This window comes from Pseudoliparis swirei, chromosome 1, assembly GCF_029220125.1.
Source record: "Pseudoliparis swirei isolate HS2019 ecotype Mariana Trench chromosome 1, NWPU_hadal_v1, whole genome shotgun sequence".
In the NCBI taxonomy this organism is placed as follows: domain Eukaryota; kingdom Metazoa; phylum Chordata; class Actinopteri; order Perciformes; family Liparidae; genus Pseudoliparis; species Pseudoliparis swirei.
The window spans coordinates 10,518,645-10,536,636 of NC_079388.1; the positions used below are offsets into that span (position 1 = coordinate 10,518,645).

The 17,992-nt window shown below is 47.3% G+C and overlaps 1 protein-coding gene across 5 annotated transcripts in view; it reads left to right on the top strand.

Moving 5' to 3' along the window:
- Window positions 1–1,377: 1,377 nt before the first annotated feature.
- The window catches only part of sdc3 (syndecan 3), a 42,564-nt gene continuing 25,949 nt past the window's right edge, over window positions 1,378–17,992 (top strand). The window contains exon 1 of one of the 5 annotated variants that reach the window (XM_056416927.1): window positions 1,378–1,846. In XM_056416927.1, the coding sequence (XP_056272902.1) occupies window positions 1,793–1,846 (54 nt within the window). In that variant the 5' untranslated portion in view covers window positions 1,378–1,792. The remainder of the gene's footprint in view (window positions 1,847–17,992) is intronic. The other 4 variants (XM_056416902.1, XM_056416919.1, XM_056416911.1 and 1 more) reach the window with 4 other exon arrangements.

The following is a 17,992-nucleotide window of genomic DNA, read 5'->3' on the forward strand; positions in this document are numbered from 1 at the left end:
TTAAAGCATATAATAAACCCTGAGGAAGTGATGGTACATTAATTTAAACCAACAGAAAGACTTTAATACCTTGACCGATTAGGCAGTTTTCTGGAGTAGCAACTGGCTAGCCCCGACCCCCAGAGGGGGGCCACTGGTCTCTATCGTTTGGCATTGGTTGATTATCGCCATAAAGAATAAACCAAAGCACCTCTTTAAATATTGTATTTACCTGAGATTTGCACACACAAAATCCAATCAAATACAGAAAAAAAAGTGTCTTTAGAACCTAAAATTAACAATTAATCAGTGAGTAGCTCAATTAGTTGTCAAGCTGTATGGGAATATACAACCTTAAGTTGGGTACATGGCATAGTACTTGTTTTATAGATGGGCCCTGTGTCTAAGTATATTTGTAACCAAGAGCCAGGAGTTCTAAAGAGACAACTAAGAATAACTTGGCAATGGCCACACAGATTTGAGATCGGCTTTAAAGTTGTGGGTGGAAATGGGGACATTTGTCTCTTTCCTCGTATATTAATCAAATGTTAAATTGGTGTCTTAACATCAAAAGAAAACGTGTTGGCCACATCGTTTGATTAAATAATGTGCAAGGTCCAATTCTAGCTTTATTCCGTTTAAATTGTTGGCGGCTTTGTATAATTGTCATACAGATTGCGCCTTTCGAAACTGATTTAAACAATGAGTAAACGCTGTTGTCCGCCTCGTGTCCTTGAGCAGCACATATGCACGGTTGCTAGGCGACACAAGTAGGTTACAGTACGAGTAGTGCATAAATATTAATGCCTGTTACGTAGCAAAGGTGTGACTGAGTGTCAGTGACTCAGCCACTCACAGCAGAGGACCGGGGCTGACCTGTAATGGTGTAGGTCAGTGGTCCCCAAACTACGGCCCGCGGATCCGTTATGTGGCCCTCTCAGGAAAAAGTTTGGGGACCCCTGGTGTAGGTAGTCGAGGCGTGCAGCCAACCGGAACCACCGGGGCCCCCACCGGGGAGCGGCCATGAGAGCCCTGCCGTGCGCCGTGGGCCCTCGCGCAACCGTGTGCGTGCGTGTGCGTGTGTGTGTGTGTGTGTGTGTGTGTGTGTGTGTGTGTGTGTGTGTGTGTGTGTGTGTGTGTGTGTGTGTGTGTGTGTGTGTGTGTGTGTGTGTGTGTGTGTGTGTGTGTGTGTGTGTGCGTTTAAAGGACCGCTTGAGGGCTGCGGGTGCGTAAACGAACTGCAGGGGGCATCCTCGACCTTGCACGCGCAGATCCCCCTCTTTGACACACTCGGATATATTGCACACACATGCATGCGCTCTCACGCACCTCCTCCTTCTGCCAGACTCCCAGGCCAGCGCCATACGGAACATCCTGCCCTCAACGGAGAGGGGGAGGAGAGAGGGAGAGAGAGGGAAGAGGGGAGAGAGATACTGAGTGTGTATTAAGAGAGAGAGAGAGAGAGAGAGAGAGACGCGGTCTGGCGTCTCCTGGTAGTAAATCTATCAGGTCTCGAGCACAAAAACTCCGAGAAACAGAGAGAAGAGAAAGAAGAGAGAGAAGAGGCCTCGTGGAAATCTCATCGCTTTCCTGGTACCTGGAGCAGCTCGTGAAGCCGTGGATTAAAAAGCCCGACTAGAGGACGGATGGTCGCGCGGACGGGCTGCGCGCTCTGAAGTTGGACCGACTACGGAGGACACCGAAAGCAGACGGCAGGAGCAGCTTTTGCCACCCCCCACCCCCCACCCCCCACCTCCCGTACCTGGTGAAGGCAGCGGAGGCACCGGGAGGGTTCGCCCGCGAAAGCCCGATCATGAAGCTGCCTTGGCTGCTGGCGCTCACCGCGCTGCTTGCGCACACCGCCACGGTAAGCACGAGCCTCGGATCCTTTGTTAACCGGAGAGCTCTCGTGCTCCCGGGAGACGGGGCATTTAGGGTACATGTGTGTGCGTGCGCTGCGCTCTCATCAATGAATCAGTGACGGCCGGGGGTCGGTAGGAAATCCTGCACTCGACCTACTTATCAGCCCTAATTGGACGTCCGTGACTCCCGTGCACCCCCCCCCCCCTCTGTTTTACGCACACGGCACCCTAAACACACACACACACACACGCACACACATTAGCCTTTGTGTCTCAGTGTCGGGGTTTATTGTGGCCTGTGTCCCCTCTGAATAAGAAAATGTGTGTGTGCTTGTGTGTGTGTAATTAGCGGGTAGCCTAATCTCTAATTGAGCTTAATTACAGGTCTTGGTGCGGAGCCTTGTATGTGATGTGTGTGTCACCAGCTCACATCCTGCCTTGTTTAGGAGGGCGCCAGTCATACTGCGGCTTTAACGACTTTATTACCGGCTAGTCGCGCAGTAGGTTGTGTGTGTGTGTGTGTGTGTGTGTGTGTGAGAGAGAGAGGGGGGGGGGGGTCCCAACCTGTAAGGTGCACGCTCCGGTTCTGCCAGATAACCGGCAGCCTAATTGTCCGGATGCCTGAATCCGACCAGGGGCATCCTCCCGTTATAAGTGGAGGTGTGTGTGTGTGTGTGTGTGTGTGTGTGTGTGTGTGTGTGTGTGCGCGTGTGTGTGTGTGTGTGTGTGCGTGTTTGTTAAATGTGGGTGGGGTAACAGGGACGTTAACCGCGATGCGGTGCGCGAAAAGGCTCGGGTGGAATGATGTCATTTGGAATCGCGAGAAGGGAAGCTGATTAGGAATGCGCGAGCTCCCACCTCCCTCTCCAGACACCTCCTCACCGGAACCATCCATTCCGAGATTCACGCGTCGTCCCCCCCCTCCCCCAGCCCCTCCTCACCACACCTCCCGTAGAACGCCCACACCTTCCGTTTCCGATGGATCCAGATTTATCCCATGAGGAGGAGGAGGCAGAGGAGGGTGAAGCTCATTGAATCATTGAGAGAAAAGGAAGCAGCACGAAAATAGACCGAATCTACTTTTGGTTGTAAATGAACAAGAAGGCATCCTGATGAAAGCCGTTTAGTCTGTTACTGCTGCTCAGCAGTGAGCTTAGTAGTGACTGTTTTAAATCTCCTTTAAGTAAATGGTTATATGTGGGCGGGGCCCTCGTTAATGATGAGGGCCCCACATATACACATTTAGTTACATTCATGGCCAGATAACATTTGGGGCCAGAATGTGATCTCTGATCCCCACCTCCGCTGTGCTATGTGGAGACTTCCAAGTTCCCACAGTCCATTGCCAGGAGTGAGTTCTTTGCTGGAATGATCATTTAAAATATATTCTCCCTCCTCATTAAAAACAAAACAAAATATAACTTTTTTCAGGAATATGTCAAAAGTGAGAAAACTAGAAAAGTATACGGCTCTTCATTTGACACAAGGCACACAAGCACGTACACATGTAGAACCCACCTCTGCTGATATCTAATTTGAATGGCGCACATTCCCCCCCAACATTACTAACAATTAAAGGCCAATTACCAAAATCAATTGACATGCATTGGATACCTGAGGCTGTTATGGCCCCCTCGGGGTCTGTGGCCCCGGGGCAGTCCCTTACCTTGCCTTGCCTGATTACCCCGACATTAATCTGCAGGTATTGTTTTCACTTTGTGAGTCTGCAAGTGTGTGTGTGGGGTGTGTGTGTGTGTGTGTGTGTGGGGGGGGGTTATCATGTAAAATGTGGTCCTGGATACACCAACTGAAGTGATACCAGAGAAGCAGCGTTAAGTCCTTCTCCAGGTGTTTATTTGTCGGCCTGTGGACATATTTTATGATAACCGTATAACATGCGCACAACTCGGAGGTCGTAGATCGGTGTGGTCCGAGCGACGGCGCCGGGATTGTCTTTTGACTCGTGTGACCGCGTCTCAAAGGCAGGAAGTTATTTGCTTGGAAACGATATTTGTATTGACAACATATTGGAGTTCCTTTGTGCGGCTCCAGCTGTGATGCTCCATTGGTTTTAGCAGGCATTTTCAACACTACACACACACACACACACACACACGCTTAGATATACACTGTGTTTGAAGAGCACAGATAGATGCAGGTGGGACTCTAATTGGTAAGACACACACATACACACACACACACACACACACACACACACACAGAAACACATTCATCAACAGTCTAATAATTGCAAGACTCACCTCAGGCAGCCCAGGCCTTGAACGCACACATGACCCTTGGCCCTTGGCCTTGGTCACATGCATTTGCTGACAGGATCTTTCTTTAGATGCCACTTGGCTTAAAACCAACTGTCTTTGTGTGTGTGTGTGTGTGTGTGTGTGTGTGTTCACTCTGATGAGTGATCCCCGGTGTCGTGTCTCTGTGAGTATTTCCTGTTATTGCTCTTGTGACATCATATCCGGGCAACTAGATTTTACATTGGAGACCGATTTTCCCACAGACATCTGTTGTATCCCACAGATAGCCTGTGTGTGTGTGTGTGTGTGTGTACATCCATCTGCCTTCATGAGAGCGCTGACTGATCTGTCTGTGTTGGCTCAAAATCAGTGAATCTTCACTGCCACAAACTCGTTCTCGCCAGCCCTCGCTCCGTGAAAAGCGTGTGTGTGTGCGTGTGTGTGGAGGAAAAGCGTTGTGTTCTTGAGGATCATGTTTCACTCATGGAATGAATCCGTTTTTTGTGCCTCTAATAGCTGACAAAGCCCCCCATAGAGAGACGAAGAAAGAGAGAAGGCGCAAGAAAGAGGAAAAAATAGCCCGATTGAGGGAGAGCGTGGAATGTGAGAGGCCATCTGACACAGGAAGTGGGTACATCTCACTCTCCTGGAGGACAAAGTCCCCTCACACACACATGCAAGCTGGCAGGTAGAAACCACTCGTGGCGTGGGAGGTATTTCAGGTGTGTGTGTGAAGGGATGGGGGAGAGTATGGGGGTGACCTTCGAGTGGTTAGAGGAAATAATAAGGATCTAAGTTAATATCCAGCTGCATTGGAGAGGTCGACATCTGGAGGTGAGCGTGCACAGAGAAAAATAATAATGATGGCCTTCGGTGAGGTAAACATCTTTTCTGCCTTTCCCCTACCCGTCTCCTCCCTTTTTGTCTATTTATGTGTGTGTGTTGGATGTGTACACATGCTGCTCACTCATATCTGAAAGCAATTTCTTATCACATGGCAGATGTGCCGCTTTTGACTGAGATTAGTTTTGCGTTCTCATGGAGTGAAGAAAGTTTTAGAGAATGGACTTTCCGATTTACTATTAGACTGATAACAGCGTGTGGAGACGGAGGAACTGGCCTTCACAATACTTATTTATTTCTGTGTGTCCTCCCTCTGAGCCGAAAGAACAATGGGAGCTCAGCACTAGCACTAAAGGCTCAGCCCCGAATAGAAACCTATCAGTATGAGGGATGGTAAATCAGAAGCTGTCATTATTGTCCCTGCGGGAGCCCAAGTGAACGTCGACGCAGCAATCTCCGGGACCTCTAACATCTAATGCCAAACTACATACTGATAATTTATATGTCCCAATATTTCTCCGGTCTTATTTTACTTTTCCAACGTGCTTCTGAATGAATCCATACTTATAGAGATTACATGACAGTATTTCTTTATATTCCCGCGGCGCTGCAGCTTGTTTGCAGAAGGTTCAAAAGGTCGACTCCTGTCTCGGTCCAAAGACGCCGCGCGGGCCGCTCATCACTCCAGTGTTGGCGTCGCTCCATCGACTAACAGTGGATCTTCAAAGTCAATACAATATTTCAGCCACTATACAAGAGAGAGCCATGAGTACACAGCAATGCACCGTCCACTGGGCTTTGAAGTCTCCAATTTCCTGTCTTCACCCCCATAAAGGTTCAGAAGAATTTCCCTCTCACTGCATAGTTTGAGGCCTCAGGAGGTAGAAGCAAAGGTGAGAGCAAGTAGTCCAAACACGTAATGCCTCTATGTGCACCAGAACATATCAACTTTCTTATTCTCCTCCTCATTAATCATCTCACGACCACATTCAGATTCGTCTTGTGACCAGTTGGAGAAGCCCGACCCCAGAGCAGTTAAATATAGCTCCACTTACAGCAGCTTTAACAGAGAAATGCTGCATGCACATTGTTACTTAATGATGTATCAGTCACAGGGGCCCTTTTTCTGCAGAATGATTATGTTTACGACACAGTTTATGTCTATTGAGGTTAGTTTACTTGAGGACTTTAAATGCAGGTTCTCCTCAAGGAGTCATTTGACATTGTTGTATGCAAATACAGGCTCTGAATGCATCTTCAAATACATTTCCACCTGTCGATACGCAGGCTGAGCTGCCGGATTGTTCTACTTTCTAGTCTGCGTTCACACTTGCTAGTCACAGTTTAGGAAGTGCCTATTCTGTTCAATCATTTGGCGCCACAACGTTGTGCAACTTTCCCTGTGGAATGTGTTCAAGTCGTCCCACGAATTAGAAAGAATGCCGTTATAGCCGGAATCCATCCCAGTGGAGACGTTTGGCTCCTCTCATCACCAATAGTACCGACACGCTTGCTCACATATATGCACCGATGCACATTACCTTTAAAGTCCTGATTATCTTTCACACACACACACACACACACTTGCAGTGCTGGTGAATAGTCGCGGTGCTTTGCAGCCTTTTTGTTGATTCAGTGAGTCAGAGGGAGACGGAGAACGCTGGAGGTGTTTTAGGTAGGTCAAAACAGGCTAGAATCACACACACACACACACACACACAAAGTCTCCCTTGCAGTAATTGGGCAGCACTGTGCAGACATACTCACATACATATTCTCTGGAGAGGGGGGTTAGATGAATATAGAGAGAAGAGGAGGGAGCGAGGGAGGAGAGGAGAGGAGAGGAATGGAAAAAAGGGAGGTGTACAGACCACAGGATAATAAGAAGGAGGGAAAGAGTGGAGGAAATAAGATGGAGAGGGGTAACGATGGAAAAAGAGTTAGGGTAATGGCGAGATGGAGATGCTAGATAGCAGAAGGGAGGAGCGGGAAAGAAAGAAAAAAAGGAAACATCCAGCGCTGAGTGGTTGAGAGAGGAAAAAACAGATGCGTATAGATCCCAGGGAAGGACAGAACCAGGAGTGGGCCGAGAGAGCGGGAGAGAAGGTGAAGATGGGGGCGGGGGCTATCGGGACAGACTGGAGACAGAGGGAGAGGAGCCGGGTGTTGGATGAAGGGGGCAGACGGAGGGATGGAGACAGGATGGAGGGATGTCGAGTGAGGGTGAGGGTGGGGGAGGGAGGCATGCGCTGCTCATTCCCTGGAGGCCGCGCTCTACCTGCTCTCAGCGGCCGTAGCCATGACAACCAGCATGGCTGCCACTATTACAGCTTTATTGCTCCTTCTCCCCTCCCCATCCCCTCCCACCTCTTTCTCCATTCTCTCTTTCATTCTGTTTCTCATCACCTCTGCTGCTTCTCTCATTCACAGCTTTTCAAATCCCATTCTCTATTTTCTTATTTCCTCCTTCTACTCTCTTGTCCCTCCGTCCCGTTACATTCATTAAAAAGTACAGACTGTGTGTGTGTGTGTGTGTACTATTACAGGAATCTAAATTAGAGAGCATGAACGCAGAACCGGCTCCAAAAACCACAAAGCACCGGGAGATGTCTGGTTGTGTGTCGGAGCTTTCGCTAGAGACGGAAACCTCAAAAACAGGGCGCCTCCTTCCCCCAACAAACCTGTGTGTGTGTGTGTGTGTGTGTGTCATAGATGCCCATGTCCACTAGCATACAAACGCCGCTAAAATGATGTTCAGGTCATGATTATTTCCCACTTGTTTTATTCAAGTGTGTATTTTTATCTCATGAGTACATCTCTCTTTGCTCACACGTTTCCGTAACAACGGGATGATTAGGTTAACGAAGGGCCGGATGGGTTGGGTCATGCGGCGCTGAAACCCAATGCGGTCCAATGGGACTGCTGGAATGTGCATTTCCTGTCAGGCGGCTGATAACAGCGGTCTGAGGCCGTGATCAGGCCTTCAAAGTCCTGATGAGACCCGAAGTGTCGGCGCTGAGAGGCTGACCTCCAACTGACCTCCAACACACAACTCCCCTATCTCCCTCTCCATCTGTTGGCCTGTTCGTTGATGGTACATTTCGCCAGCAACTTTACATTTACTCCCTTTGGTCAGTTGAACTTTTGTTTTAAAACAGTTTTCAGCCTCAATTTATAGTCGAATGGGAAAACTGGGTCCATTGGTGAAACTGTTAGTTGTTTAACTAATCAGTCGGTCAACATGAATCATGAATGTTCATGCTTGACCTTGGAAATAGTGGTTTGATGAAGGCCCACTTACCAGCTTCTTCTGGATCAGCCTTTTGGTATCGTCTTCACCACACTTGGAGTTTTCCTAGTTGTCATGTAGATGGATATACAATAGCTAGGCAATACATTAGTTGGTTGACAGAAAATTAATCTTCTTTTATTCTCAAGTTTTATCAAAAGTACCCCGGTTCCTACATCTAACATTTGAATATTTGCTGCATGGTTTTATTCTTCTTTCATATCAAACTGAACTCCTCTGGGTGCTAAACTGTAGCTTGGACTAAACATTTGAACATATCACCTCAATGTTTACACAATTCTGACACTTGATGGACTGAATGATTAATGGAGAGAGATAAACGTCATAGTAATCATAGTAATTATAAAATTAAAGTAGTTGCAACCCTTGATTGTTTTGTCAAAGAATGTCAATCGCCAACAATTTGCATCGTCAGCTAATTGTTGAAAACATGACGAGCATTTGAGGAAACCCACTGGAAGGCTTTTTGAATGCCATCGCAGCGTCCCCAGTTTGGTTCCAGGTTTATTTTTTTTTCTTCTCTCATTTGATGTCAACACAATAGCCACACAAAGAGCTGAACATCCTTTTCTCCCCTCTTCTTTTGTTGTTGTTCGTTTGTTTGTTTGGTAGGTACCGTGCACATAAGTACACAATGATACGTGTCAATGTGCCGGAGTTAGCCAAGAGGCTGTTTTTCATCTGTAGTCCCTGGACTAAAACTGAATATAAGATTACATTTACAAAGTTATGCAACTTAATTTAACATTGGGGACGTACTGCTCCTCTCACATAAATCTTTGTTAATCGGGACTTTGAAAACTGCTTTAGCTTTCGGTCCCGTCGGCCATTATTGACACTAAATCTTCCTCCTTTTGAAGCTCGGTTTAAGGAACTTGGTTCCTTGGCTGCATTTCATCGGAGGAGACCTTTTTGACTTCCTCTGGCTGGAAATGCTCACTGTTCCTCTGAAAGCCCATCTTGGAAAATGGCCACTCAAAGCCTGCTAAGTTTGTTTGCACTTAATGGTGGCAGAGAGTGCTCGTAAATGAAGAGACGGTGGGAGAAAGAGAGTGCGTCGTCCCAGAGGATTTCTCTTAGGTCCTGCAGGAAGAGGTAAAGATCAAGTAAAATGGGAACAACGTCAGGCCAAATCTAAATGGAAGGAATTTTATATGAGGGAACATTTGAATGGCTTGTTGGACGGTGATACATTTGCGAAAGTACTTTCCTTCACAGCTCTCTTGTCTCATGGGCTGTTTGCTGGTGGTTGCGGTGAAAGAGGCTCAGCAGAGAAGAAGATGAATCACAGTTTGATTTTCAAAGACCCATGCATGAACATGATTGGACAAATTCATATCAAATACAATTTTCATGTCATCTTTTTCTCTGATATCAAGGGAGATTTTGTCAGTTGGGATTTAAAGATATCATTCCTGATGCACATATCTCATCAAGGCAGAGATGAAATGGATTGCAGTTGTATTGTTGATATGTGTTGGTCTTATCTATGGCCAGCAGCATTTCCTCAAAACTCAAACTGTGAATCTACTTGGTTGCATCCTGGTGTGAACGACCTGCTTGTGTGTGTGTGTGTGTGTGTGTGTGTGTGTGTGTGTGTGTGTGTGTGTGTGTGTGTGTGTGTGTGTGTGTGTGTGTGTGTGTGTGTGTGTGTGTGTGTGTGTGTGTGTGTGTGTGTGTGTGTGTGTGTGCACTTTAAGTGGTCACTGGTCGCTTACTTGGTTAGAGGATGGACACAGGAAATGAGTATTTATAGATCCGGCCTGCAAGCTTAAAGTCAGGAGAGAGCTTCCTGTGTGGTGCAAAAAGGGGAGTTTTATATAGGTGTGTTTTTAAATGCATGTGTTTACATGTCGAAACCGAGTCAGCGAGGAAGGAGCACAGGGCGGCTGCTTGTGCGAATGAGAAATACTGTGAGTGGAGAGCATGTGACTTTATGTGTGTGTTTGAATTATTTAGCCCGGCGTCCCGACAGAGGAGTGAACGAGGTCAGGAGCTCATTGCTGCAATGTTTTTCCTCTTTCCATCAATCCATCTCTACACCCTCCACCCTCCTCCTCCTCCTCCTCCTCCTCCTACGTTGCTGCAGAATTCCTCTTTTATTCTGCCCGTTTTAATAAACAGGAACTTAGTAACAAAGGGCTTCTCACATGTTACACATGTCCCTTCAATTATGGGCAAGTCATGAGGGAAGAACATCGATCCAATTAAATGCACACACTGAAACCCGCTGTGTGCGTGTGTGTGTGTGCGACTGTGTGTGTTTGTGTGAACTCTCTCAAGTAAACCTTTGAACCCCAGTGCTTTAAAGGGCTCTTTCAAAGGCGTTTGCATTTTGAACGAGCCATTGAAGCTAATGAGCAGTGTGTGTGTGTGTGTGTGTGTGTGGGGGTGGAAGAGAGTGAAGTGTGTGTGTGTGTGTGTGTGTGTGTGATTGGGAGAGAAGGGATTCTGTAATATTGCCTGGTGCAGTAGATTCTCTTTCCTATCGGGCCTTTCTATAAATGCCTCCATGTGCACGCACACACACACACTAGTGCAAATACACACACACAAGCACACACATACATTCAGTGCGTTTACATGATGGTATAATTCGAATCTTGCTTTAGTCGGACTATGCTATCTTTTGGGGGATCTGCTGTTATCCCAATATACATGGCAGTGAGTAATTCGAATCATTGGCCGAAAGCATGTCATATCCGATACGATAGGTGGCGCTGTTTTCATTACAACTCGTGGTGATTCAGCCATTTCCGCTTGACCTCTTCACCACCACCAACAACAACATTTCGAGAAAGATGGCGAACAGAGAGCAAGCGACTACATCCCTCTGCTATTCTTCCATGGTGTTAATAGGAGTACAGCGAATGCAAATGGCGCTATTGGCTGAGTTGATAACGGAGAGAAGACGCCGTCGCCGAAGGTACACGGAGAATTTAATTTATCGTCTCTTTCGACTTCCGGGTCACGACATGGGAGGGAGGGAGGGAGGAGGGCGGCGGGATCTCGAGCATGCGCAAAGACGCAAAGTCCAGTTGCGAATCGAATTCAGAGTTACATGCCGCGAGAGTCGAATTATCAACTGGATCGGACCGAGCTATCCAGGGGTGTTAATCGGACCTAAATCGGACCGCACATAGTCCGACTAAGGTGTTTACATGAAACGGATAATTCGATTTCAGTCCGACTAAGCCAATAATTCGATTGCATGTAACCGCACTGAGTGTTGCAGCAGCAGGTGATTCATTCTTAATATTTCCTTCCAACAGTTGTGGATTAGCCCTAATCTTAGCCATCTGAGACCCAGGTCTGAAAGGCTGACTGACACTGAATGTATGTGTGTGTGTGAGTGTGCGTGTGTGTGTGTTGTGTGTGTGTGTGTGTGTGTGTGTGCACTACTGTGTGTATTAAGCCATATGTGTTTCATGATAATTGTCGTCCCATGTCGTCCCATGTCGTCCCATGTTGGACTGAGTGGGGCGTCTGTGTGACAGGACATGATATGACTGAGGCAGATAGGTGACAGTGTGGGCAGACACACCTCCAGCACCCTCACCCTGAACACAGGATCCCCCCAGGGTTGCGTCCTCAGCCCCCTACTGTACTCCCTGTACACACATGACTGTGTGGCCAGGTTCAGCTCCAACACCATCATCAAGTTTGCGGATGACACAGTGGTGGTGGGCCTGATCTCCGACAACGACGAGAAGGCCTACCTGGAGGAAGTTGCTGATCTGTCACTCTGGTGCCAGGACAACAGCCTCCTCATGAATGTCACCAAAACTAAGGAGCTGATTGTGGACTTTAGGAGGGTACAACAACAGAGGACGTACTCACCACTGGGGATTAACGGGACTACTGTGGAGAGGGTGAGCGGGTATAAATACCTGGGAGTCCACATCACCGAGGATCTGACATGGTCAATGAACACAGACACTCTGGTGAGAAAGGCAAGGCAGCGCCTCTACCACCTCAGGCAGCTGAGGAAATTTAAAGTTTCCCAGAGGATCCTTCAGTCCTTCTACTCTGGAGCTGTAGAGAGCGTCCTGACAGGAAGCATCACAGCCTGGTTTGGCAACTGCTCCGCTCAGGACAGGAAGGCTCTGCAGAGAGTAGTGCGTTCGGCTGAACGCACTATTGAACTACACTCCCACCCTGCAGGACTTGTACACCAGGAGGTGCAGAACCAGAGCCGGCAGGATCATGAAGGATCCTCACCACCCCAACAACAGACTGTTTCAGCTGCTGCGGTCAGGCAGGCGCCTCCGTAGTCACGCTGCAAGAACAGAGAGACTGAGACGGAGTTTCTTTCCTCAGGCCATCAGGATTGTGAACTCCGACCTCACCAGGACCCCCACATAGACCCACACAACTGCCCCTCTTAGGCACACACACACACACACACACACTTACTGTAAATATTGTGTTGTTTTTTATTGTAAATAGTGTGTACTTGTTGCCCTTGCACATTCCTGCTGAGCATTGCCACTTTCATTTCACTGCACACCCTGTGTGTGTATGTGACAAATAAAACATCTTGAATCTTGAATCTTGATTGACACACACCACTTAGAGACAGCAGGAGGAGGAGGAGGAAGAGCTGAGAGAGGAAATTACTTTTTGAGACATTAATTCCTTTTCTAAAATTAAAAAAAATCAACCTAAACACCCCAGTTGTATTCAGTTGGAGTAAAAGTAACATTTAGGGCGGTGACTAATTATTTTCATAGTTGATTAATCTGTATTTCCTTGATGAAGCGATCAATAAAAATCAATGCAAAATGTCCAAGATTGTCCATAATCCAGATGAAAGCAATGTGATTTTGGGGCAGGAAACACACAGATGCACAAATGTTTATGTTGCTTGTTCATATCTGTCTTGGCATATGTCTGTTTTCACTTAAATGAATAAAGTGTTACTGGATTAAATGTTCTGATACCTGAACATCCTCCGCTCATAATGATACAGAGAGAAGAGGAAGCAGCAGAAAGTCACACCTGAGAACATTTAGTACCAACACCAAACTGAATCTTTTATTCTATACCTTATTCATTTTTTCCTTTCACAAAAGATGCTTTTTGAAGAAGCTTTTGGCTTTTGGTCTGTAACTCACGCTTAAATTCACGAGTGATACATTTGTCGTTTGGGTCATCCATAAGTTTATTCTCCAGACTGCATGTTTGTCCAACCAAAACCAAAAGATGTTGAATCTACCAAAATAGAAAGCAGGAAATCCGAACAAATGATGAAATGTAAAGAGCAAATGTTCAGCATTTTGATTATTTGTGTTCCAGTACTAAAATACATAAGGGTTCAATAGGCAAGCCTCGTTGAAGGTTGATGAACCAGATAGAATAAAAAAAGAAATAAATGCATTTCTGCTTCACAAAGTTAGGTCTAAGTCACCTGACTTTCCCCTTACTTTTAGAATTAGAGAGGTTTTTCCGCTCTCCTTCTCTACTTTGCGGCTGCAGATGAATTTCTATCGGTACTAAAATAGTTTTGAGGTTCAGGCGTCATTGCGGCCCAGCGGTTAAGAGCCACTCCATAGACTATGATTACAATGTCCCCCAGTTTGATTCTTTGTTGTTGTTGTGCTTCCTGCCTCTCGTTTCCTGTCATGCCCAGTGCGGAGGTCCAATGCCCAACCCTAATTGTGACCAGACATGTTTGGCTTAGTGATCGCTGAACATCAATGATATCTCAACAATAGGTCTGGGGAAAGAAAATTGAACAAAGCAGAAAAGGTGTGGTAACTAGTTAGAAAGTGATTTGAGATGAAGGGAGAGGAGATTTGAAGAGAGTGAAAGGCGAATGAGGTCAGAGGCAATCACAGACAAAAGTGAAAATGAAGGAGGGGTGGCGAAAGTGGCAAGAGAGGAATAGAAAAAAAGAAAATCAGATTGGATAGAAGAACCAAAAGCAGCACAGGTGGAGAGACGAGGAGGGCAGACTAGTGACAGATTATAATGAGTTAATATGTAAAAGTGTTAAAAGAATATGAGTAGCTCATCATAAAATAGTGTGAGATGAATGGGGGGGGGGGGCTTTAGGTGGAGTGAAATGACAAAAGAGCAGAGGAGCTGACGAGGAGGAAAAAAGAGAAACTGAAAGGGAGATGGATGAGGTGGGTTGGTATAACGGTAGAGAGGGAGAGAGAGAGAGCGAGAGGGAGAGAGAGAGAGAGAGAGAGAGAGAGACTGGTGGTTAGGCGGGCCTGTAAAGAGCTTAGAGCAGCTGAGACAGATTGAATGGGGAGAACAACCTGGACAGGATTACACCGAGACCGGAGAGACAGGAGGGCTGGAGGAGATCCTATCATAACCCATATATCCCCCAGTCCTGCAGCTCCATGTTCCCACTGGTTACGCTCACGCTGACCACTTCGGCGCCCGCAAAAATCACACTTTAATTAAAGCAAGTTTACGCTATCAAAGAATTAACGATCACCAATTGTGAAACGAAGTACTGCGGTGCTAATCTATGTGTTAGACAATCATTCTCCAGCCATTAGTTTCCTAAACCCACCTCTTAATTAATTAGTCAGTGAGGAATGTTGCCCACAGAGGGATGAAGCTTTCTCTGCTAAAGAACAATCGAGATGGATGAACACGCTCCCACCTGAAGCTCGGGATAATATTTATTCTTCAGATGGAGAGATTTAACAGAGGCTGAAGGAAGATAACGATGTCTGAATGGCAACAGGGAACTCTGCACAACCTACCCATTAATCCTCATTATCTGCTTGCTTACACCCACCTGCTTCATGCATAGCTGACAATTGGTGGTTTGAGGTTGAGCTTCGTGTCGGCGTTATTTATCGATGAACCACAGTTTACACCAATGCTACAGCAGGGGCTGTTTATCCCTCGTTATATACGTCCATTAGCTACAAGTAGTTCAACCAAAGCTCAAATTGTTCATTTAAACAATTAAAGAGGCCTTAAGATAAAAAAAGGTATCACATATTATACAAGAAAAAGCCTCGTTGCATCAATAATTCAGGACGTAGAAGAAAAAAATCAATCTTAAAAATATAGTGTCTCTGGAGGAGTGGGCGTTAGAGGGTTAATCATCTTGCGATCCCTTTGGAGGGTCCTGATCACAAGCTGGGAGCCACTTCCTGATGCAATCATATCAGATGATGCAAACCATTAAACGACATCCGCACAGACGACACACGAGTCATTCATTCAAACGAATGTGGACAAAGCCCACGTCTAATTTCCTGACGTGTTCGCTCGGAATTCGCTGAAGTCTGCTGACGCTGATTGATTTGAGTGAATCAGTGTCCCATGATAAACATCTGATGAGGTCACACGTATTCAGTGTGTGTGGTCCATTCAGACAGAGGCCATATGCTGCTCGGCCTTATCTCAAGCTGCCGAATTAGTGTTCGATATCAAGAGCAGTTGTGATACATGCAGAATCAATTGGCTATCTGGCTGCGCTCACAGTCCCTGGGCATACAGACATCGGCGAGACACCGCTCCAAGGCTCGGGATTGGCTGGCAGTTTGCACAACCAATGGGAAAGAGCCAAGAGCCAAGAGAGCGTCACAAGGTCAGCCGCCCCTGGAGCAGCAATGTGTTTCCCTCTGTGTGTGATAATGCTATGCATCATGCGCTCTGCACACACAGCCGCAAAGGAGCATCTTTCCATTTCAGATTGAATTACACGGGGCTGATTGGATTTTTCTCCTCTGCATCAAAGACAAAAACACTCGTCTCCCGATCTCCACCCCCCTCGCCTCCGGGTCCATCTGTCCGATCATCACACCTTGCCTTTTCCTCTCAAGTATTCTCCGTTTGTGATAGATAGATAGATAGATAGATAGATAGATATATACTTTATTAATCCCCAAGGGGAAATTTGTCGTGACAGTAGCAGCAACACACAAGAATAAAAAACAAAACGCAAAATATAAGAAACAGGGATGAAAGATATAGAAGTATACAAGTAAGATAAAAGTAAAATACAAAACAAAATATATATGTAAATATACAACACATGCATACACAACACACAACAACACTGACAAATCAAATACAAAAATATTAAATATAGACAGAGTGCAAAAAGCAAAGTGTGTGTATGAGTGCAGAGCAAATGAAATGAAATGTGTGTGTATGTGTGTAGTGCAAACAAATGAGATGTGTGAAGTGCAGATCAACATAATGTAAGTATTCAGTGATTGCACTATGATCTGGCAAGAGGTGATTTGTTATAGAGCCTCATAGCCGTCGGCAGGAATGTTCTCCTGTATCTCTCCTTGTGGCAGCGGAGCGTGAGGAGACGTCTGGAGAAAGTCCTCCTCTGTCCCAGTAGGAGGTGGTGGAGAGGGTGGTCCGGGTTGTCCAATATGGACACAAGTTTCTTCAACGTCCTCCTCTCCACCACCTGTTCCAGGTGCTCCAGCTGGCAGCCGATGATGGAGCCAGCCTTCCTAACCAGTTTGTTAAGACGGCTGGTGTCACCGGCTCCGATGCTGCTCCCCCAGCAGACAATGGCAAAGTGCAGCACACTGGCCACAACCGACTGGTAGAACATCTCCAGCATCTTGCTGCACACGCTGGAAGGATCGAAGCTTTCTCAGGAAAAGAGTCGACTCATCCCTTCTTGTACACAGCGTTGATGTTGGCCTTCCAGTTCAGTCGGCTGTCGATGGAGACGCCCAGGTACTTGTACCTCCACCATGTCCACGTCCACTCCCAGGACACTCAGAGGTGTAGGAGCTGTCGCCTTCCTCCTGAAGTCCACCACCATCTCTCTGGTCTTGGCCACGTTCAGCCGCAGGTGGTTCTCATCGGCCCACTTTACAAAGTCGCTCACCACTGCCCTGTACTCCTCCTCCCGTCCATCCCTAATACACCCGACCACTGCAGAGTCATCAGAGTACTTCTGCAGATGGCATGACTCCGTGTTGTACTGGAAGTCACTGGTGTACAGGGTGAAGAGGAAGGGAGACAGAACAGTTCCCTGTGGGGCTCCAACATCACTGACCACCGTTCCAGACAGCACACGGCCCATTCTGACAAACTGTGGCCTGCCTGTGAGGTAGTCAGTGATCCAGGAGATGGTGGACGCGTCCACACCCGCAGCTTCTCACTCAGCAGCAGTGGCTGGATGGTGTTCAATGCACTGGAGAAGTCAAAGAAAGTGACTCTCACAGAGACACCGGCTCCATCCAGGTGCGACTGAGCCTGCAGCAGGTAGATGATGGCGTCGACCACTCCCACATGAGGCTGGTAAGCAAATTGCAGAGGGTCCAGCGACGATTTCACCTGCGGCCGGAGGTGGGCCACGACCAGCCCCTCCAGCACCTCCATCACATGGGAGGTGAGGCGACCGGTGGGTAGTCGTTGAGGCCAGATGGTGTTGACTTCTTTGGGACAGGGACCAGGCACGGCGTCTTCCACAGCAGCGGGACTTCCCCCAGCCTCAGGCTGAGGTTGAAGAGGCGCTGCAGGACACCAGACAGCTGGGTGGCGCAGGTCTTTAGGACCCTGGGGCTGATGCCATCAGGACCTTCAGCTCTGCGCTGGAGTAGTTTCTCCAGCTGTCTTCTCACCTGGTCAGTCGTCACAGAGAGAGGGGGAGGGTGGAGGAGCCCATTGATGTTGAGGGCTCGGTGGATGTGCAGCTCAACAGGGGGGACAGAGGGGGAGGTGTTTGGGAGGTGTGATGTGTGGAGGAGACAGGAGAGGGCTGTGAACTGAACCTGTTGAAGAAACAG